The 23,069-nt window shown below is 39.9% G+C and overlaps 1 protein-coding gene across 1 annotated transcript in view; it reads left to right on the top strand.

The window, feature by feature from the left end:
- Nucleotides 1-23,069, top strand: part of chrna11 (cholinergic receptor, nicotinic, alpha 11) — a 43,801-nt gene that overhangs the window by 5,637 nt on the left and 15,095 nt on the right. The window contains exons 2-7 of the mRNA XM_079570952.1: nucleotides 3,374-3,513; nucleotides 4,691-4,735; nucleotides 6,157-6,266; nucleotides 10,315-10,394; nucleotides 18,664-18,831; nucleotides 19,946-20,140. Of these exons, the coding sequence (XP_079427078.1) occupies nucleotides 3,374-3,513; nucleotides 4,691-4,735; nucleotides 6,157-6,266; nucleotides 10,315-10,394; nucleotides 18,664-18,831; nucleotides 19,946-20,140 (738 nt within the window). The remainder of the gene's footprint in view (nucleotides 1-3,373; nucleotides 3,514-4,690; nucleotides 4,736-6,156; nucleotides 6,267-10,314; nucleotides 10,395-18,663; nucleotides 18,832-19,945; nucleotides 20,141-23,069) is intronic.

Below are 23,069 nucleotides of genomic sequence, written 5' to 3'. Positions count from 1 at the left end.
TAAATGGTGTGAGGATGTAATTTCTTTTAAACAAAAAGGAGTTCTCTTGCATGATGTCACATGTAAGAGGAAAGTGTGGTCTCATAATTACACTTTCTGACCAAATAAATTAGTCAGACACTCACATATTTCGTTGGACCACCTTGAGAAAGTAAGTGTAGAAAGTGTTTTATTGGTCATTGTGCAACCACGCAATGAAAAAGTGTTCAGGTGTTAGTCATTGTGGGCCAACCTGACTAGCATGTTTTTGGAGGTTGGGGAAACAAACCCGGAGGAAACCTGACTGGCTGCCTTCAGAGTCTGATCCTCTGAAACGGTGCAGCGCCTCCTGGGTTTGTCCCTGTTTCAGAGCGTGGTGTCCTGCACTGGTCACCTTCCTCTTCCTCCTGCTGCTCTCTCCGCTCCACAACAGTCTTTCACCATTTTCTGGGAAGAGCTTTTAAATGAATCTGTTCTATTCTCCAGTGAACGTCCCTTTACCAGAACAATAGTAGGTAGGGGTGTAACAATGCAAAAATCTGACGATATATGCACCGTATAGTGATGGTGCAAGTTGTTATCTATACTTCTCAATATTTAAGCTCTGTAGTGCGTGTCATGCGTGTCATGTGTGTATGTGCGCATCCAAACAGGGCGCATGTGTCATCATCACTTACAGCTAAACTGAAGGCTGTAGACAATCCACACCTGCAGAGCTGCATCCTCCAAAAACACATGAAATCGGTGTGTCTTTGTAAAGGTTTCTCCTGCAGTTTGTAACAGTTTCTCCTGACCAGGCTGCAGTGAATGGTAGATGTAGTGCACTGTGCGTCGTCAGAGGACCGGACAAATGTGTAAAATCAGATCCTGGTCATAGTCCGGATTAAAAAGCTTTGTCTCCAAAAAAGTACAAGCATAATGTTGACCATCAACCCAAACATGAGCTGGGAATCAAACGCGCTGCTCGGTGAGTGCTTTAGCTCCGTCTATGGAAAACGAAATGAAGACATGGCCTACACTACACTACGCTGGAGAGAGAGTAGAGACACATTTTATTATTAAGGCGAGACACTGCCGGTGAATAGGGAAAAAATGTATATTTACAGATATCAATTTGAAACTTTTGATGTCGATCACTGGCATAAATGTGAGAAAAAAATACATTGCAAGTTTTCTGTCATTGTATCCTTTCATATAAGAACAAGGTGTTTTATGCCTAAAAATGCCCCAAATTTCCCATCTTTTCGGCGACGAAATCTGAATAATGGATAGAGCTACATTCAAATTTATGGTTTCATTTTATTGATAAATGAGTTACCAAGACTTTCTCAGAGGGGATTTTGAATTTCTTGTTTAGTTTTAGAATAAGCTGTTTTTTAGTTTAAACATTTGTAAAAAATAAATTCTCGCCTTATTTTTTGACATTCAAAACTCAATAAATGGGGCTAGGGATTAAATAGTAAAAAATCCCTCTGAAAAAATCTTCCAAATAATTGAATATTATTGAAAATGTGAAGTCTTTAGGTACTACAGACATGGACATGGTGTCGCCACAATGACAGAAAAATGTGTTTTGAGAAAAAGGCCCTTGAAATTGCATTGTCCCATATAAGTCTATGGGCAAACATTGAATCAGTGCAATATTTAAACATGTTATTGTGAAGATTAGGTATATTTTTGGTTTCCGGGTGAAAGCTTATATGTTCAGAGACCAATTTGGCCCAAAACCTGAAAACTGAAAAAAAAAAGAGTTTTGCCTGTAGTGTCTCCCCTTAAGCAGCTTTGAAAGCCACGGTGAACATTTATGCTATTTTATTTCAAAACCAACTTATTACTTTTTTATATTGCACTTTGCACCGCGAGAAAGCTGAACAGTTACACCCCTAATAGTACGGACAGAAGGCGTGTATGGCTTAGCTGTGAGTCTTACCCGGATACCTCCTCCTTTGTCCCTTGTTTCCTGTTGCACCTCTTGTGACGCCTCCACTGTGCTGCAGGACCGGTGTGGGGGGGCTCATAAACTAGCTCATAATTAGCTTTGATTATCCGCTGCGGCGTTGTTTCATTAAGCTTCTGCAATGTCAAAGCCGTCTCCAGCAAAGACTCTCAATGGGTTGAAGAGCTGGACTCCGTGGCGGCCAATCCATGTTTGAAATTGATGCCTCAATAACAATGTCAGGCAGATGAATCCTTGTCATCGTGGAATATGCTCATGCCATTAGGAAAGGAGAAACCCATAGATGGAATAACCAGCTTGTTATGGTTCAGCTGGTCTTATTCTTTGTGCACAAGTGTTGCTGAACCTAGACCTGAACAACCACAGTAACTCCAGATCAGAACAGTTAGTTAAATCCTGGTCAGGCAGTGTATCTTGGAACAATCATTGATTCCAGACAACCTCTGACTTTATCTTCCTTGAGCCGGGTTTTTTATGGTAATGATTTCAGTTGTTTACATTTTGAATGGGAACTTTAGAGAATTGTATTGGTGCACTTATATGGTAGAAAGTCTTCATTTTATTCTTGAACTTTTGTATTACGTTTAACTTGGCATAAATGTGAGACAAGCTTTCTCAATATTGGAATAAAAGAACCTAACCTAAACGAACCTTAACCTCTTAACCCCCACCTGAACCGACCACATTTTCCCCAGTTCGGCTTTACCCAAATCTAAAACCTTCGTCAAAAAAAGCGTCAACATAGCGAAGAAAACGAGGATGAAAACGCAACAAAAAGCGGCAAAAAGAGCAACATAAACGTGCCGGAAAAACAACAATTGCACAATCAAAAAAAGGGACAAAAATACGACTAAAGAGTGATAAAAAAAAAGCCACAAAATAGCGATGAAAAACATGGGAAAAGATGACGAAAACGCAAAGAAAAACTGATGAAAACATAATGAAAGAGTGTCCAAATAAAAAAATGGGAAAAAAGTGGTGAAAAAGCGTCAAAACATGACAAAAAAAAAACTAAAAATGTTATAAAAACGCGGCAAAAACACAGTGAAAAAGTCAATCACTTTTTCAGGTTTTCGCTGTCAAATGACTGGCCAAGCTTTCCAGTTGAGAAGCTTTTAGATTCAGTTAAAGCCCAACTGGAGAAATGTGCTCGGCGAAGGCGGTGGGTAAGAGGTTAAGATTGCCTCCAATTTGGTATAGCAGTGAGAAACACCTAAACCAGGTATTAACCACTTTAAAGACTCAAATGGACAAATAATCTGGTCATTTGTTTTGTGTGCACAATGCATACAGCTTAAACTTGACATTTCAGAAAAATGCTGTTTACCAATGTCTCCTCTCCTCCATCTCAGGAGTGTAAAGGGCTGAATAAACAGTCTTCATTGATTTGTCTCATTTGTCTTTGTAAGAATCTCTCTGACTTGTCCCTCTGTGCAGTTTCGGAGCAGGGCCCACACCAGAGGAGCCTGCTGAAGAACCTACTGAAGGACTATAACCGGATGGAGCGTCCCGTGAGCAACGACTCTCACCCCCTCACCGTGGTCTTCACCCTCAGCCTCATTCAGATCATGGACGTGGTGCGTACAGCAGGTTTAAATCCAGATGGATGGCTAAGTGTGTTGAGAAGCTTGTCAAACATTATTACATTCTGCCATTGTTTGGATTTGTGTTTAACAATTTATTAAAAGCGACTTTGTGGGACACATACAGAGACAGAGCATAACATTGTTAAAGAAATCCTATTGATCCATTGGAGAGAGGAGTTCTTTTGGGGTTCAGTTTGTAGTTTTAACAAGTCTCAAAGGAACAGGACTTTTGATGCAGAGAAGTCTAACAGAGAAAATCCATTTTTTGAAGCTGCTGTTTCTGATTTAGCCGATGTCAATTTGTAATACGAGCAGCTGCAAAATCCGATTTGCAAGAAACCACCACCATACATTGCAAAAGCACTCATGTCTTCCATCTGACTGAGATTCATGCTTTACAGTGAAAAAAATACATTACTTTTTTCAGTAACTAAGGATTATAACACATTTCAGCTCACCTACAACCAACAATAGCTCTGCCATCTTTGTTTGTCTGTCTCACTTGTAAAGCGTCTTTGTGTCTCCTGAAAAGCGCTATATAAGACTTATGTATTATTATTATTATTATTGCTTACACAAAATACAGGAATATATTAGTCGTTACAATTCAAGTAACTCGAGAAAACTGAAAAAATAAATGCAGCACCAAATCAATCTGGACACTGGTGTATTAGATCTGCATTTACAAAACACAACTTAAAACGCAAATTAAAAAGAAATCTCCTGTTGCACTTTTGCTCTTTGCATTACTACTATTTTCAGTTAACATTTTGCCAAAAGTAACTCAAGAGTAGCTCATAGTAGTGTATCTCAGCTACATTTTTGAAACAATAATAAGTAATACAAACATATTACATTTTTAAAGCTGTAATCACTAATATAAAATAAAGAAATGTTGTTAAGTAACTTGCCAACACTGATGCTTTGACACCATTTCATTAAGAATTGGAATTATTAATCAAATAACACAATAATTTAAAAAATGAGAAAGTCCATAATTTCCCCACTGAAATAACTATCCTCAGGTATTAAAGTAACACTTCCAATACTTATTTCACACTTTGTATCTGTGAGGATTTCTTTCACAAACTGTGCCTCTCCTGTCGTGTTACATTGGCCCCTGCTCTCCATTTCAACATCATTTCTACCAATGTTTTTTTTCTTTCAGGATGAGAAAAACCAAGTGCTGACCTCCAACATGTGGCTGAGTATGGTAAGAGCCTCTCAAGATTTTGAGTGCTTTTAGAGTGCAATAAATGTTCTTAAGAATGCGGACAAAGGAATTGCAATTTTCAATCGGAACCACTTTCTAATCACAAAAGAAGTGCATGTACCCAGCAAATGATGCAACTAAAGTTGAAATGGAAGTGCTTCGTATAATTACATGGAGCCTGGGGGACGGGGGCTCAGCTGTCATTACATTGAGTTCCAACTGGGATTAAATCTACATTATACACTTTTTTACTCAAAAGTTGTCCATTGTGTGCAGGTTTCTCATGAATATAGACATTTTCCCTCATTTCTCTGTTTTATGGAATTGTGCAGGAATTAAATATACGTTGTTTTGTTTTTCTTTCATTTCTAGCTTTGCAAATATGGTGGTTGGGCATTAAAGCAGCATTAATTAACTTGTTTAACTTGATAAATCCTTTTTGTCGTCCCTCTGGGGGTAAGACCTGCAACGGGTCGTAACAAACAAAAATAATTTCAGTCTCAAACCAACCAGAAAACCCAGCTTCACAGTTGTACAGTGTTGGGAAGGGCATGAGCACTTTGAGGGCGGACTCTGCAAGCTTTGGATGTAGGTAACGCAAAGTCGTGCACAGACGCACATGCCGTGGAAAATAGGAGAAAATTGGCTCAACAGAAGCTTCTCTAGATCACAAGCAACAAAACGCTGCTTATTTAATGAAAATCCGTTGCATATTGACGTGAAACACTTGCTGTAAAGATGATAGAATGAGTCATGGCTGCACACATGATGCACGGTACGGCCGCGGTGAGCGGCAGCGCGCGGCAGCATGCAGGCCGTTCGACCCGCCCCCAGATCAAAGGACAATTTTATGACCCGATATGCGGGCATGGCTGCGGAGACCGCAGGGGAACCTGCGCATCAGGTACGCTACTGGCGTTATGCCCCCAGCCATATGAGAAATCCTGCGCGTTTTACAATAGCTATTGACACACAGGATGAGGAAAGATTAGGCTGCGCACGGTTCTGATTCGGTTCTGAGAAGTGGCAGCCATGCACATCCATGTGCATCCATAACACTTGTCTGTCCCTCAAAAGGAAAGACTTCGCCCTGGTCACACTGCGACTCTTAAATTATAAGAGTCGGCCAAAACGGCCCAACTCCCTGTGCAACGTGCGCTGTGTCGGGGTCGGGGAAAAAGGGGTTCGCCGACCACTAGGGGACCACACTTTAAGAATTACTGTTCTAGGGGCATGAGTTACTTAGTGCTGCTTTAAAATGGTATTTAAAAAGCATTAAACTTGCCTTGCTTCTACCTTTATAAAGCCTGATACTGGAGACTCGATCTGTGTTTTCCATTGCAATGAAAGGTTGTTATCCCGGTTGAAGACCTACCTTAAATTGTATTGTAGTCTTACGTCTCTTTCGTCTCGTCCTAAAGAGCTGGTACGATCATTACCTCCAGTGGAACCAATCCGAGCACCCTGGCGTCAAAAACCTGCGCTTTTCACACGACCAAATATGGACCCCGGACATCCTGCTCTACAACAGGTAAAACACACAAAACCAATCCAGCTGAACTCACAGCATGTCCCTGGTGGAAGAGTATTTACCCCTGAGCCGGAGAATCCTCTGGCCCTTATTACCTCTTTTCCACAGTCACGGTGCCCACCTACCTATCGCTCCTTTTGGAACCGCCAAAGTGAGCCCCATGTTGATAGTAACGTGACCTGTGCTGCTGATTTGAGGAGAGAGAAGACAGTCCTCTGAAACAGGCACATCATACACAATTTAATATTTCCCAACAAAATAACGCAGTTGTGGGTGTCGTATTATGTAATTTCAAACTTGATAGATATTGATCATTTTCTGCCTTCTTTGAGCCTATGGGAAGCTGCCTGTTTTCCGCCAATATGGCACTGCGTTACCATGGAGATCAGCTGTGACTCACTTTAATCTGTTGTCTGACATTTTAAGGTTAGAGTTATTTTCTCCAGCTTTACCATTTTTGCCAAAGAGTGTTATGTCATTCATGTCCATGTACCCAAGCCTTAATTCTACATGAATTTTCTCCAATTACACATATCCAAATCTCAAAGCATATTGACTATACATGCCAGGGTGAAAACTCATTTGAAAGCCAAGACCTTCAAGTTTCTAATAATTTGCGTAAGATCTGTGTGAATGAAACACAACTAACATCACATTTGCCGTTCCTAATCATAACCTGAACCCCTGATCAATAGTTGAAAGAGGTGATTTTCACACTCTGTAGATTGGCAGCATTAGCCGCATTAATGCCTCATTTGAAAGCTAAGACCGACAAAAATGATTCTGACTTTTTTTGTGTCACTTTTTGGGGGCTTTTTTTCTATCATGTTTTTGTTTTTTTGCTTTTCATAGTTTTTTTTGTGTGTTTTTGTCACGTTTTTGTTGCTTTTCATTACTTTTTTCATGGCTTTTTTTGTCGTGTTTTTGCCTTGTTTTCGTCACTTTTTTGCTGCGTTTTCATCCTTGTTTTTGTCGCTATTTAGATTTTATTTTGGCTTTTTTCATGTTTTCGACACTTTTTCATCACATTTTTGGCCTTTTTTTTATCATGTTTTGTTGTTGTTTTTGCTTTTTCATTGTTATTTTAGTTTTTTTGTCATGTTTTTGTTGCTTTTCATTGCTTTTTTCATTGCTTTTTTGCTGCATTTTCATCCTCGTTTTCGTCACTGTTTTGATATTTTTGTTTTGTTTTGTTTTCGACACTTTTTTATCATGTTTTGTTGTTGCTTTTTCATTATTTTTTCATTGCTTTTTTTGTCATGTTTTTGTCACATTTTTGTCACGTTTTGTTGTTTCTTTTTCATTGCTTTTTTGTGGTGTTTTTGTCATGTTTTTGTCACGTTTTTGCCAAGTTTTTGCTGCTTTTTCATTGTTTTTTTGTTGCTTTTTTGTCGTGTTTTCGCGTGGTTTTCGCCACTTTTTTGCTGGTTTTTCATTCTCGTTTTTGTCGCTATTTTGAGCTTTTAGGTTTTGGATAAAGCCAAACTGGAGAAACTGCTCGGCTCAAGTGGAGGTTAAGCTTCATTATTCTGTGTGTTTGGTGGTGCGTGCAACCTCTTCCCTCCTTAGGGCCTTTTCTTAACCCTATAGTTCTTAGACACGCATATATTTCCGCTTCCGTTTACTTATTATTCCTATGTGTGTGTACCATGCAATTTATTTTGAATTGGAGCAGCAACCCATAAACTTTCTCCCATGGGAAACATTATGTAGCCTATGAAAAGTTGTTCCAAATGCCTTCAGCAGCAAAGAGTGACTTTCAATAGGGCTGCACCAGAAAGAAATAGCTCGGAGATGATTCACAACTCTCCGAACTTTACAAAGAAATAAAGAACTGTAATAATCTTGTGCTTCTATGTCTGGCCCGAGCTGTTGTCTTCTGTTTAAAAGCGCAGATGAAGTAGCGTGTGCTGTAAGAAAAGACCAAATAGTCATTGATTGAAGATGTTTTCACAGCTGTTTCGCTGAATAACAAGATAGGACTCTTTTATAATAAACCGTCGCCATATTGTGCTGTGCTTATCATTTTCTATTTTAATTAACTTCTCCGTCGAGCATAATGCAGCACTGTCGGGTCTAGTTCTTTGTGTAAGTAAGTAAGTAATAAATAAAAATATATCTCGAACTGAAATGTTGAAATGCATTCAGAGGAAACATTGATTTAACCTTTTCAAAATGAAGAAACTTTTCTCTAGACTAGGCCCGGGCGAAGTAGTGTAGGTGTTTTTTGCACAGCTTTAGATAAGTAGGATTCGTGATTGATTTTGACTTTTGCAATATAAAAAATAACACAATGTCAATGACAATTTTAAAACATGGGAAGTTCATGACCCCAACAATAATCAGCGAGGTTCAAAAAGCCATTAAATAAATAGTGTGAGAGCTGAGGCCTTGATTCGATGAATACAAATATAACCCTACCCTGAACCACAGCCATTAATTTATTATCTGCAAAACTCAAAGTGCTTCAGTTGTACAATACGATAAATCAATGACTGCAACAGAGAAAATACTTTTAATGAACTATGACATGAACGAAAAAACAGAAACGAAAAATATTATATCTTTAGAGACGAAGCTTTGATGCCTGTTGCTCCAGGCACAGCATTAAAGGGAAGTTACTTGGTTGTTCCAGCTCAAATAAATGATACAAGTTTAAAAGAAATGCTGCTTACATCATCAGTGACATCAGCTGGAGGCAGGAAGTGTTAAAGAGAAATAAGATTTAACTAAAACTAACGATTATACTGTAAGTGTAAAACTACAACTAAATAATGTGATCCTATTGTGGCTTAAAGGGACTATACAGAGTTTAACAATGTTCACATTAAGTATTTTCCTCCCCCTACATGCTTCAACAATGTCCTAAGGTGTAGAATGAGTCCGAAGTGCCGTCATGCACTTAAAATAGAAGGTGCAGTTACACGTATGACCTGAGGTGGCAGCAGTGAGTATAAAATGGCTAACTTGCATCTAGCCCCTTTAAAGTGCAAGAACAAGAGGAATGACATTTGAGACGATAAAATAGGTTTAAGGTTTATCTGATATTTCCAACTACAGTTATACATTTGTTTATCGTTACTATGACAACAGCTACAATGGAAATAGATACAGACAGCATCGCGTCATAGAAGGGGGCGTGGCTTCGCCGAGGGGTAGGGGGGGGAGAATCTTTTGGGGAACACAATTTTCCATTCTTTTTAGCCATTTTCTGGTGAAATATGAACTTCTTTATCACACAGAAATAAAGTCAAGAGCAAATCGGGCCCATATGGATATTTTCTTACAGCAGATGGTTCAGAAGCTAAGCATCATGTTAGCATTCTCCGTGCTTTATGTATTATGGGTTGTTGAACCACTTTGCTCCTCTCCATGTCTTTGTTTCTTTATTTAGAAAACTATATGCATCATTCAGCATTTGTTAATAATTAGAGAAAGTTTAGACTTTTCTCCAAATTGTTTTCAAACCATATATATGACCATATATGAGAGATTACAGAGATACCGTCTGTATCATAGGAATACAGCTTCCTGCCAGCTATGCCAGGAATGTTGCAATTAAAGGGTCTGTAGGTATAGAAAAAAGGTGAAGAAAGTGTCTAAACAGTAAAAAAAATGAGGATAAAGATGCAACAAAAAAGCGACAAAAACATGATGAAAATATGACAATAAACAACAACAAAGCAGCAACAAAAGATTGACCAAAGTGTATCAGAAAAGCAGCAATAACACAACAAAAAGCGACAAAAATGTGGCAAAAACAAGACAAAAAAGCAACAAGGAAACTACAAAAAAAATCAAATGAGGCATCACACTGTCGAGAAGCTTTTGGGTAAAGCTGAACTGGAGATAATGCGGGGGTTGGGGGTGAGAGGTTAAAGTACTGGTATTAAAAACATGATTGAGTTGAAACTAGTTTCCAAAAAAAATCCTGAAATCCCCAGTGCGCTCCTTCGTCGCGTGTTCGTTGATTAATTCCGCTGTGATTTGAGAAGCATCCTGAGCACGTTGTAACCCATTGCCCTCTCTCTCCTCTGTCCTTCCTCAGTGCAGATGACGATTTCGACTCCACTTTCAAGACAAACATCCTGGTCAACTCCAGCGGATACGCCAAGTACTTACCTCCAGGTGGGTGCGTCTAAATCCTCGCCTCTATCCCCTTATCGCGCGGTCCCGGAGGTGGCACGGCTGCGGCTCATTTCTCCGTTTGTTGTTCGTATGGCATTTTATCACAACAAAACACCCCTCCTCACAGCTTAATGCTACACCTATATATAGCACATTGTTGCTTCCTTTCTTTATGGCGTCTTCTTAAACCTATGTAAGCCAGAGCAGACTCCCGTGGGTTTTCGGCAGTCTAAGCGGAGGTATTTTTCCCTCATGACGCCAGATTATAACCCGGGCTTAAAGCAAATCCCCCTTTAGGTGTTCAAAGAGTGGAACAAGTCCTAAAGCAGTGGTTCTCAAGTCAGATGGAGACTTGTGTGTGTTTTGCCCTTGTGATCCACACAAGTAGGAGTAATTCAGTTCATTGTGAGATTTCGAATGGTTTAAAGCAGCACAAGAAACTTGTTTACGTTAATAAATCCTTTTCGTAGTCCCTCTGGGGGTAATACAAGTGTTGATGGGATGATTGGGGGGTCTTTCATCTCCCCCCGGTGTCTCTGGCCAGAAAACCACACTTGCAACTTTACCTGCTCCGACCTGGAGGTGCAATACACACTAATGGAATCACGAAGAAGCTAGCAGGCTAACGGGCAAAGCTAACTGTGGGCTAGCACCACTTTAGCAGTGTTTACAGCCAAGTTTGAGTGAAAAAAATATCTCCATTGTGTAATTGGCTTGTGGCAAAATGTACAATATCCCTCTCTCTCTGTGTCTATTCTGTCAGTGTAGTATTTACTCTCACGGACAATTAATGAGTAAAAAAAACTCGCTTCGACACCTGCAGTGTTATCGCCTCTTGGGGCATGAGTTACTGTGGCAAGAAAAAGTAAGTACAGCGTTTGGAATTGCTCACATTTCTGCTGAAATTGGTCACTAAATGTGGTCTGATCTTCATCAAAATCATAAGTGTGTCTGTTTAAACTAATACCACCCAAACATTTACATTTTATCATATTTTTGTCATATCTTGGCCACAACATGTAAACATTCACAGGAGAGTGTGGAATAAGTAAGTACACCGCCTGAATCTCGCTGAACTGCAGCAGTTCTGTAAAGAGGATCGGTCCAAGATTCATCCTGATCGTTGTGAGCGTCTAATCTGCAACTACAGGAAAGCAGTTATTGCTGCAAGAGAAGAGTCAGCCAGATATTTAATACAAGGGATTCCACGCTGTTGTGAATGTCTCGGGTTTTTCTGCAAAAAAAGTGCAGGGAGAATCATGGTGTGGGGCTGTTTTTTGCCTCTGGGCCTGGACAACGTGATATCATCAATAGAAAAATGAATTCACAAATTTATCACGATATTTTGCAGAAAGACCTGAGAAATTCCCTACAGCTTGGAACAAGTAAGTGAACCATTGTATTAAATAGCTGGCTGATCCTTCTTTTGCTCTTTCTGCTTTTCTGTAGTTGCAGATTAGACGTTCACAATGATCAGAATGATTCTTGAACCATTCCTCTTTACAGAACTGCTGCAGTTCAGCGAGGTTCAGGGGGTTTACTTACTTATTCCATGCTCTCCTGTGAATTATTACATGTTATTTGCCAATAAAAGTATGATCAAATGTAAATGTTTGGGTGGCATTAGTTTAATCAGACACTGTTTATTCATTCCTGTGATTTTGATGAAGATCAGACCACATTTAGTGACCAATTTAGGTAGAAATGTGAGAAATGAGTGTACTTACTTTTTATCGCCACTGTAGTTCTGCTTTAAGGTACATTTTGGTTGCGTCACATGTAGCGCTCGAAATCCCCAAAAAGTTTCAAGAGAAATGTTGGCAAACTACTGGGTGTTATGTTTTCAATTTAAGTCCACCAAAGCCCGCACATCAATTCTATTAAGCTAGCATGTTTATTAGCGAGATTGCCGCGGACGTAAATAAAAGCTGTGTGATGCCTGCTCGCTTCTGGACACGAGCCAATTACAGAGAAGAAGAAAGGGATTGCGGCTCGGTTCAGCAACGCATAAGTGAACGGGGGAAAAGAGGAACCAGAAAGTCGCAGCATCCGAGGGAATTTTCTGGTGTTGTTGTTGCTCGTGGGCGCTGGTATTGTCGGTAAATAAAAAGCAGAAAATGCGTGGCGACCGCTGAGCTCTGGGAGTTTGACATGGAGTAAATTATTCAAACACAAATGCATCGAGCTGTCGGCTGCATATGGTAATTTAGACACGCTTTTCTTTTTTTTTCCTTTTGGGCGCTAAAGGCTATTGATTGTCGTGTTTGGGAGACAAGTAAACACGGCCTTGAAAAAATGGGCATCCGCAAAGTGACATTTGTAAAATCTATAGTGTTTTCTAATGTCAAAACAAAGTGGGTTTCATTTTGTGGGGGCCGTGTACAATGCTGAGAAGCTGTTTTCCGCTGCTAAAAATAATATGCGGGGGAATATAGTGTCTGGAACCCGCAGGAGTAAAACTGAAGCAATCCCTGACATAAATATAGAAATGTAAAGTTTATAGTTGACTAGAGCTGTACAATTGCGCTGCTGTTCTTTATTGCTATAATCACATTAGCTGCAGCTTTTGTATTAAAGATTTCATTTTTATAGTTTGGAAATAAACATGAAGGAGATGTCGGCGATTGCACTATTATCTATGAGGACCACATTTTGTTTGCTAATACTGCATTAGGTCATAAATGTCAAAACCTTAAGCTCTCATGAGACCTTTGCTGCATCACGAGCAACAATTCAATTCCAGTAGTTTGCAAATGACACCACTGTGACAATTATTTTGCAATATTGTGAAGCGACGAGCAAGGTTTTCGTTCTGCTCAGTTTTATTGTTAGAGAATGATATAAACTCTATCATGCTGGGTCACGCAGTAAAGTTGTTCTATCTCTGTTGTAGCTTTTTACCCTTGTTTGTGTTAAAACCGTGTTGTTATACTCACTAGTTGCAGTTAAAACAAATACTTTGTGACATATGATGCCGGAATCAGTCGGAGTTCTCCTTCACAGTTCCTGCATCCTGTTACAGATTAGAGCAGCATCAATTCTCAAAAATAACACTCAAAAACATTTACACTTTTCTTTAATAAACAGTTGTAGTTGTGTTATCTTAACTTAAATGGATATTTCAGGATTTTTGACATAGGACCTCATTTCCTAGTTATCCAGAGTGTTGCTGATTTCTGAAGATTTTTTTTTGTAATTCATGCAGTTCTTATATTTGAAGAGCTACGTGGCACTAGGCTAGTGCAAGGCTAGCACATTTCTATGGGATCAGCTAGCCTGCATTAAAAACAGTCTGACCCGCTCCACAGTGCACCTGAGGCAAATCACTTATAAAGCCAGACTAACGATATATGTCTGTGTCGAATAATTTTAACCATTTTGCATTTAAAATGCCTTATATTTGAGCAGCATCAGCTTTGTGGTTGTATAAGCTACGCGGCGGCGGAGTGATCTGCTAGAAAATAGTCCCTCAAAATGTGATCATTCATGTGATGCAAGGTCAGTTATATTCCAAAATTGTTCTATAGACACAGACATTTATTTGGTTAGTCTGGCTTTATAAGTGATTTGCCTCAGGTGCACTGTGGAGCGGGTCAGACTGTTTTTAATGCAGGCTAGCTGATACCATAGGAATGCGCTAGCCTTGCACTAGCCTAGCGTCACGAAACTCTTCAAACATAAGAACTGCATGAATTGCAAAAAAAAAATCTCTAGAAATCAGCAACACTCTGGATAACTAGGAAATGAGGCCCTATGTCAAAAATCATGAAATATCCCTTTAAGTGTAAATATCTTGCCTCATGGACAGATTTCATAAAATGAGTTACAGTACTCAAATCAAAGACAAATGGACTTATTTCAAGAAAATGTCGCTTACTTTTTGCAACAAAGAGAATGACTTTATACTTAACTCTTGTAATAGAAGCTAAAACGGCAAAGTCACACTTCACCTTATCTTTTTACATCACAAAATATTGGATGATTGAAGTGCTAAAAGCCCTCAAGTTAAAGGTTAGCTCTGAAGTTGTTCAAATACCCGCTGCTTGTTCTCCACTCGGCGCGGGCTCCCCTCTCGTCCGCAGCACTAATGCAGCATGATGCAGTTAATCACAGTAAATTTGTGGTTTGGGTCTCTCCAGAGCCTTAAACAGCAGTAATTACAGCGAGGTAATCTCCATAATGCAAACCCCAGCGATTCACAAAATTTGTAGTTATTCACCCCAGAGAGAGTTCAGGAAGTGGATAAACAAGAGACTGTTTCATCTGTTTCATTTGGAGACATCATGAACCTGCTCAAAGGATTATATACTGCAATAAGCTCCACTCACTTAATTGCCTGACGGAAATACGTGCGGAGAATTGTAATTTTATTGTGGACATTATCAATACACTTTATGCATCGTGGTGCTGTAATTACTTTAAGCTGGATGGTTGGTTTGTTTATTTGTTGAAAAGGCAACTCCAGAGGATGTTTGTAATGGGCTGCTGAATGAAGTTTTGTTGTTGTTTAGAGTGGTAAAAGTCTTCAGAAAGTTGTCATCTGAACTAGCTTATTTTCACAGTTGAAACGGTGTGCATTTATTGTTTGGAGGGATGGCGGTTCAAAGCTTATTCAATTCAACTTTTAGTTTGAACTCGAGGTCCAAAGAGACAGATAAAACCAACAACAACATTATTAATACAAAAAATAACCCTATAACCAGGGCCTCCACATCCTCGTGAATGGCTCTACAGGTGACATCTACCAGTGACCCAACTACTGCATTCACCGAGACTCGCAACGTGTTTACTTCAGCAGCGAAAACCTGCAACCTTTGCAAAGTTCTTTTTTCAATAGTTCGACCAAAGCAGGGTACAGTAAAAAAACAACATTATTTTCACCATGTCAGTACAGAATCCAAAGGCACACATTAATATGAAACCGGAAGCAGTGTGCATGTAGTGTTAGGGGGATTTGCCGTTCAAAACGTATTGTTGTTGTTGTTGTGTTTTTTGGCAATACATTTCACCCACATTGCGCCTTTCCATTTTGGTTAGAAAAGCTACTGGGCCTGATCTTGTGCCTGGTGCAAGGACTGCGCAAACTCTAACTCGATGGCTATTTTCTGCTGTTCCGCCGTGTGCCTGGCTGCGCCATTTGCGAGAGGGCAGCGATTATAAAAAGTGAAAGGTCGACTGAGGTTTATTACAAGCAGCACTGAGCGCGATGGAAGCCTCACATTCATGTCCTCGTACACATTGAGCTACCTTTTGTTCTGTTTTAAGCATTTCAGGCTCTCGCAGGTCCAACTAGCAACTTTATTAACCCCATCGTGAGTGAAACAATGTTCGTGTCCTGAGAAGAGATGTAGCCTATGCCTGTCCCGCTGTGATGCGGATTTGTACATGTTTGGCCGTAATAGCGACCAAAGCAAAGGCACATGTTCACCCCCACACCCCCTCTCCCTGTCTGGTTGGAAGAAAAAGGCTGTTGTGCATAACACCGCTGTTATGGCAATACTTGAATAGTCTGGGGAAATGTGGATGGAGAGACGGGGCACAGTCTCGATCTCTTAAGTGGAAGAGGTTTATTATCGTAATGCAGGCCATGAAACATTTAAACAGTCAATACAGTATTCAGAGCATAGATAATTTAGAGTCTGGTGATGCTTCCACATGAGAGAGTTGAATAACCTCGGTTACACGGAGGCACTAACAGTCAACGCACTGACAATGTGACACGTAGGCCACAAGTCGTGTAGAAAGTCAGCGCCCAAATGTTCGAATTTGAATTTGTGAGGCATATGTGAAGGCCGAATTAACTCTATAATTCTCCATTAGGCGCTCCACCCCACGTACTTCCCACATAAATGTCTGGAGTGGCAAGATCTCAAAGTGCGCTCCTACTGAGTGCAAAATGTTACATTATAATCTGCGTTTTGAAACAGAAGATCAGGCCTATTTGCTGTTATAAGAAAAGGAGCAGTCAAACTATTTTTGTTGTTGATAAAGAATAGACTTACGATCTCGTGGGCATTCACCCCTAAAATATCTTACTTTGTGTCTGAGTCCTATATTTATCCCTTTGTGAAATAGAAATAATATTTTCTCGCAGATGTGCTTCTCTAAATGTCCCCTGTCGCTCCTTCAATTTCCCACTGATTCACTGAAAAACATAAAATGTTTCCGTCCTCGAGTGGTGCCTCTAATTTTGTGCTTGCCTTTTCAGACAAACTCTTGGTGGTTTCGTTTTGCATAACAAAGGTGCTAATCAGATCAGGCGGCCGTGCACAATCCTGTTTCTCAGTGTCACTGTTTATTCTGAAGCCGTACATAAACAGCGGCGCACGGAGGAGGGCACTGCACACTCCGCTCCTGTCGGCGGATTTCAAAGCTGCTTTACTGTATTGTGCAGAAGAGTTTGTGAGAAGAGGAAATATGTTGTTCAAGCCGAGATCATTTTAGCAACAAAGGGTTCATATAATACAATTTTTATTAATTTTGGTGTGTATTCAGATTACTTTTTGGATACTTGGAAAGAGACTTTTTGTAGCTTTGTAACTACGTATGTTATAATGTTTTCTCCTCATCCTGAACATGGCCTACATACTGTATATCAGGGGTGTCGAACTTGTTTGGGATCTGGACTGTGGTCTCATAAATAACAACATCTTACACGTATTGTGCTCTATCAGGCTGTGTCACAGGTTTCTTAAAGTGCTGCATAAAGTCATTATTCAGCCGCCCCGGGGGGAGACTGACCATTTACCACGTGGCTATCATATGCTGTTTATATCCTGATCTCTTATTATGTCAGTGCCCTCTGCTGGACACGTGTGGAATTCTTTCCTTTTTAATTTTTTTATTTGCCCCTTAGTAGCTGGAGTGAGCAAACTTAAAAATTCATAACTCTGCACAGGAATGGGCTAGAGACTTACCTTTTTTTGACATGCTCAGGAATTCATGCTCCTTAAAGGGCCACATTAAATCATCTGGTGGGCCGCACATTAAATCATCTTGACCTTGACACTTATAGTCAGTTTTCCTCTTCTGGTCTTTGACACAGTGTCAATTCCATGTAGTTCCTCCTTGTTTTGCCAGTAGTGATTTACCAAAGTAATCTGTCAACTATCACAACTGTTATTAGACTACCTTTAAAGTAATGTCATGGGAATACAATTACACAAGTGGCAATTAGAACATAATTACTTTATCAAGCAACTACCGATATATTTAGAAAAACAACCGCAAACTACAAAGTCAGGCTGGAAATACAGACATTGTGAGTTTATCTCATCTAAAGCAAGGAATATTGTGTCGAAACTGCAGAAAATGAACAGACCTAAAAAGCCTGGCTTGATTTTTTTTTTTAAACATGAAGTAACTAGTAAAAAGTAACTTGTAGTCAGAAAGTAACTCGACTACTTTTAGAAGGAATAATCTCATCAACACTTCATTGACAGGTCTCATCTTACCCATTTGCAAGTTAGCAGCTTTTGAATGGTTTCCAGATAAAGACTACCACCCTCTGCTGGCATTTTGTGTAGATGCATTGTATGTGTATTACTTCCAGAGTTGTTCAAAGTCGAGAGTTCAATTCCCGATCTGGGTGCTGTATCTTCACTTACGAGATGCTGTAAGGGCTTTGTTTGAGGTCTATGCTTTACTTTACATGTGTCTTTCTGAAATATCCAATACTGACGACGTTACTGCCAAAAATATCAAATACGCTGGCTTCTGGTGCAGATTTTTTTTTTTTTACTAAGCTTTAAATTTTGGATCCAAGCTTCGGGGGCCATGAAAAGTTTATTAGTTTTTCAGCACTGACTGACTGTCTTGAACATGCATATATCTGACTCCTCATGGTTTTCATAAGCGTAAGTCCCAATCCCCATCTAGATATTGCTCAAAGTTTGCAGAAAGATGAATTATTAATCTGTGTACGACTGTATTTGCGCACATAGCAATGAAGCGCCTGTAGCAAAGCGAGATTTTAATATAGTACGTCGCTGTCTGGGACTGTAACTCCATTAGGGATTCACTGGTGCGTTTGTTATTCATGCAATTTATACCTGACGATGTTTGCTTTTTATTTAGCGTTAGCTCGTGTAGACAAAGCTTGAGCCTGCCCATATGTGAATCTATCCTTGAAGGTTGATGGATTTCTGAGCTTTATGTTATTGACTCTACAAAATGGCCTGCCTTTTCAACCAATCTAGTGCTCATATACCAAAGCAAAAATCATTTATTTTTCATTTATTTAATAGAACTGTATCTTCTCTTTCCACAGGTATCTTCATGAGCACATGTAACGTGGACGTGCGCTGGTTTCCCTTCGACATTCAGAAGTGTGAGCTGAAGTTTGGCTCCTGGACATACGACGGCTGGCTGCTGGACCTGCAAATGAACGAGGCAGATATTTCGGGATACATGCCCAACGGGGAGTGGGACCTCATCGGTGAGTGGGCTGCCTAAATTACCTTCCAGAGTTGGCGCTTTTAGCTTTTTTTATTCACTTATTTCCATATTTCCAAGCATCGGGTGAATACATTGCCACTTGCTGTGTGCTTCCTGTTTCTCTGGTAACATTTATTTATGCAATAATTACGCAATATCTAAGTGAAAGGATACGTAACAAGTGCTGGATTTATAGAGATTAGAGGTTGATTAGATTAGGGGACGATATTTGGCGATTTTACTATGTCGGCTATCGGCCAATCTAGCTCTGAAAAAAGCAGATATCTCCAGGACTGAAAGTGTTAAAGACTTCCCATAAAAGTCAGGGCTTAAAAACAAGTCCTCCTACAACTCCCTAGACCTCAGGGGAACAGAGAAACATTGCAATGAAAATTGGTTAGCTACACGTTTGTTAAAAACAAGTTTTATTAAACAATCAATGGACATGCTGTATGTCATTTTGAAGTACAGAACCTGGAGAAATCAATCGCTGCAATTATAATTTTGATTGCTAGGCAAAATGTTGTGGCTAGCAACAGTATGCTAATGCTAACGGCAGCATGCTAATGCTAATGGAAACTAATCAAAGCTGGGACAGAAACTGGCCACTGCCAGCCAATTATTTATGTTTTTACACGATTATAGACCAGACATTTGGAAAAATCTGGCAAAAATATCGGCTGAGCTTATCGGCATCGGCTAAAAACAATCCCCAAAAATTAGCTTCGGCTTCTGTCAACCTCTAGTAGAGATCACTTTTATGACAAGAACAACAATCTTTTTTAATAGTTAGCTATTGGAATAGCTAACTATTCGAATCTCTTTCCCTGTTGAGTCTCTGAGCAAGATATTTCACTTACCTTGCCAAATTTGCCAGATTTCTACTGCTCCTTCCATTACTTGCCTCATTACTAGGACATGAAAGGGCTTTTGTAGGTAAACTGAGTTAAAAAAACAAACAGTATCTCCTTGTGCAAGATTTGAATAACATACTCTCTGGTAATGCTTGAGCCCCGCACCACAGTCGCGGCGCCCTCTCTATAGCTATTCAAGAACTAATCGCCTCTGTCCCGCCAAAGTCAATGCATTTACCCCTTCTTCTAATCGCTTCGCAGGTGTCCCGGGCACCAGAAGCGAGATCTTCTACGACTGCTGTAAGGAGCCGTATCCCGACGTGACGTTTGTGATCACGATTCGCAGGAGGACGCTGTATTACGCCCTGAACCTGCTCATCCCCTGCGTGCTCCTGTCCTCTATGACGCTTCTTATCTTCGTGCTGCCGGCCGACTCCGGGGAGAAGATCTCTCTGGGTGAGCGGCCAAAGACAATAGACAGGAACGCACACAAACCGCGCTCCAGAGACCTGTCTTTTTCCACATCCTAAATATGGTTTAAGGATCACTGTAGTCCTAGAGAAATCCTGGTTTAGACGTGGTGTGTTTTCTGCTCTGAAAAGTCTGTCAAATGAGCCCTGTCCAGAAAAAAAAGCGAGGTTTGGTTTGTTAATATAGTCACTTGATTACCATTTTAGTCCATTTTAACTCAATGTTTTGCACTGTTGCTCGAAAAAGTTCAGGAATCACTGCGCTCGACTTCAAAGTGGCAAAAGGCAAAACCCTCACCCAAAAAGGGAAAATGTAGGCTGCGGCACACAGTACAATCCCGGAGCCCCCATCTCCAACTAAAGAGCCCCATTGTGAAGCGCGTTGTACAAAAATACCACTCGACGAAGCAGCCAGGCTCCATCTGAGAATAAATCCAGAGAACGAGATGAAACAATCGTGGGATGAAGGTTCTGAGCTCAAAGGGAATGGAATGAAATGGAGGGGATGGAAATTGGGCACAGGGACGGAAGCAGGAAGCTGAGGTGAATTTGGAAAAGATGAGATGGGGCAATGTCACAGATGGAGACGAGTTACAGGTAGGGACTGCAAAAGTCTGCTAGAATAATCCAGAGGCATTGGTATTTGGAATATTTCAACAGGACATTATGAAACCATCATACTGTATAGGGTTTGGGATTATATCATCAAAACAATACGATTTCGGGGATTCCTGGCTAGGGCTGGGTACTGTTAAACGATACCAGTACGGTATCGAAAATGAAGGTTTAGGTACTACCGGTATCGGGGGAAAAAAGCAGGTGCCGAAAAGAAACATAAAACCTTTGTATTCAAGTTTTTATGCTGTTGGTTATACACATTTAAAAAGAAAAAAAAAAAAAAGCAAGTAGTGGGAAAAATTGGGTTAAATTTGGGAAAAATTTGGGGAATCAACAATATCAAAAAGGGAAATAACATAAAAAATTAAAAAAAAAAAAATTAGAAAAAAAAAAAAATGGGTGGTAAATTTGGGGAAAATTTGAAAAAAAAGGGGAAAATTGGGGGGGACATTTTTCTTTTAAATTGTTAAACATGGGTAACCTGGCTAACACCAGGCTGCTGTGTGCGCTCGAATTATTTCGAACTGCACAACAGCCTGGGGACCATGGCCCAAATCTCCGGTGGATTTGGGAACCAATCACAGAGCGAGGAGGGACGGCAAGACGATGACGCACTATTCGATATACGGAAGCTTGTAGTTTATTTACGGATAATAAAAAAAAAGTTTATTTACGGATCCAACGTGACAGCAGCAGACACGATGGTATTTTTTGATCAAGCTTTAGACCTTGTTCTAAATAATTTAGCTCAAAAGTTTACAGCGGGTGCGTCATACGTCATCTCATACGATGATACGATTGGCCATGGCTACGTGCAGACGCATGAGACTTTTTTTTTTTTTTCGTATCGCCAAATAAACGACTATGGACGATCGTAAACCACACCTCTCCTACGAGAAAATGAATTGGTGGTCCCCAGACTAAATATCACTTGTGATTTTAGTCTGGTGTTAGCCAGGCTAAAACATGGGGGAAAAAAATAAGAAACGTGGAAAGTTTTTTTCCGCCTGTTGTTAAAGGAAGTTTCATCTCAAATAACTAATACAAATGTAAAAGAAATTAAATGGAAGGAAAAGAATAAATCAACATTATCTGTTTTATGGTTCTAAATTAAAAATAATTAAGTATCGGTACCGAAGAAAGTATCGTTCAGGTATCGGTACCGAAAACTAACTGTACCCAGCCCTATTCCTGGCACATTCCATTATAATAAACCAGTGCAGATTTTAAAATGTAAAATACTATTAATCTACACTAGGGTGCGTTAGATGTATTTACCAGCAGTGACCTGGCAGCTGAGTTGTTCAAGCTTAGTCTATGGACAATGCTTGCGAGTACGCCCACACATGGCAGATTATACACAAGCATTAATCCCTCTAAAACAGTAGTCAGATATGGGGTTTAATGCTTTCGATCCTCTTCGCTGCCTGGCTACGCATTAGCACGTTTGATATTGTTGGCACATGCTTGAATTTGTCTTACAGTTTGCATTTCTGAAAAAAAGAAAGTCACACACTCTAATATTTCATTGGACCGTCTTTAGCTTTGATTAGAACTTGCGTCCGCTGTGGCATGAGCTACTGTAATGTCAGCAGATTTATTTCCATCCACTGTTGCTTTAATTTTCTCATCAACTCACCATTGTGCAAAGAGAATCCCGAAGATTCACAATGAGGTTAAGATCTGGACTCTGTGCCTGTGCCATCAGGGAAGAAGAAATCCATTGTCCCTTGATGGAATAACCTGGTCATTCAGGATGTTCAGGTACAGTTGTGCTCAAAGGTTTACATACCCTGGCAGAATGTTTGATTTCTTTGGGACTATTTTTCAAAGAATATGAAAGATAACACAAAAGTTTTTTTTTCACTCATAGTCAGTGGTTGTGTGAAGCCATTTATGGTGAAACAACTGAGTTTTTAAATCGTAATGAAAAAGAAAGTACCAAAATGACCATGATCAAAAGTTCACACACCGCAGTTCTTAATACTGTTTATTGCCCCCTTTAACATCAATGACAGCTTGGATTCTTTTGTGGTAGAAGGTTCTGTATACAATCTAATGGTAAAGGCCTAGTCATCGCGAGACTACTATTAAACTATTAAACTACTATTTAGAACACGGTCTAAAGATTGATCGAAAGATGGAGTCGCTGCTGGGATGTTGGATCTGTAAAAATCTTTTCTTTCAATTTTTGTAACAGTGAACAAACTTCCCTATGTCGAATAGCCCATCACCGCCTTGCCGTCCCTCCTCATTCTGTGATTGGTCCCCAAATCCATGTGAAAATTTCAGCCATG

The sequence above is a fragment of the Gobius niger genome (genome assembly GCF_951799975.1).
Source record: "Gobius niger genome assembly, chromosome: 14".
NCBI classification, from domain to species: domain Eukaryota; kingdom Metazoa; phylum Chordata; class Actinopteri; order Gobiiformes; family Gobiidae; genus Gobius; species Gobius niger.
Note: the sequence above shows the minus strand (reverse complement) of the source record. Positions and strands in the feature narration are given on the sequence as shown.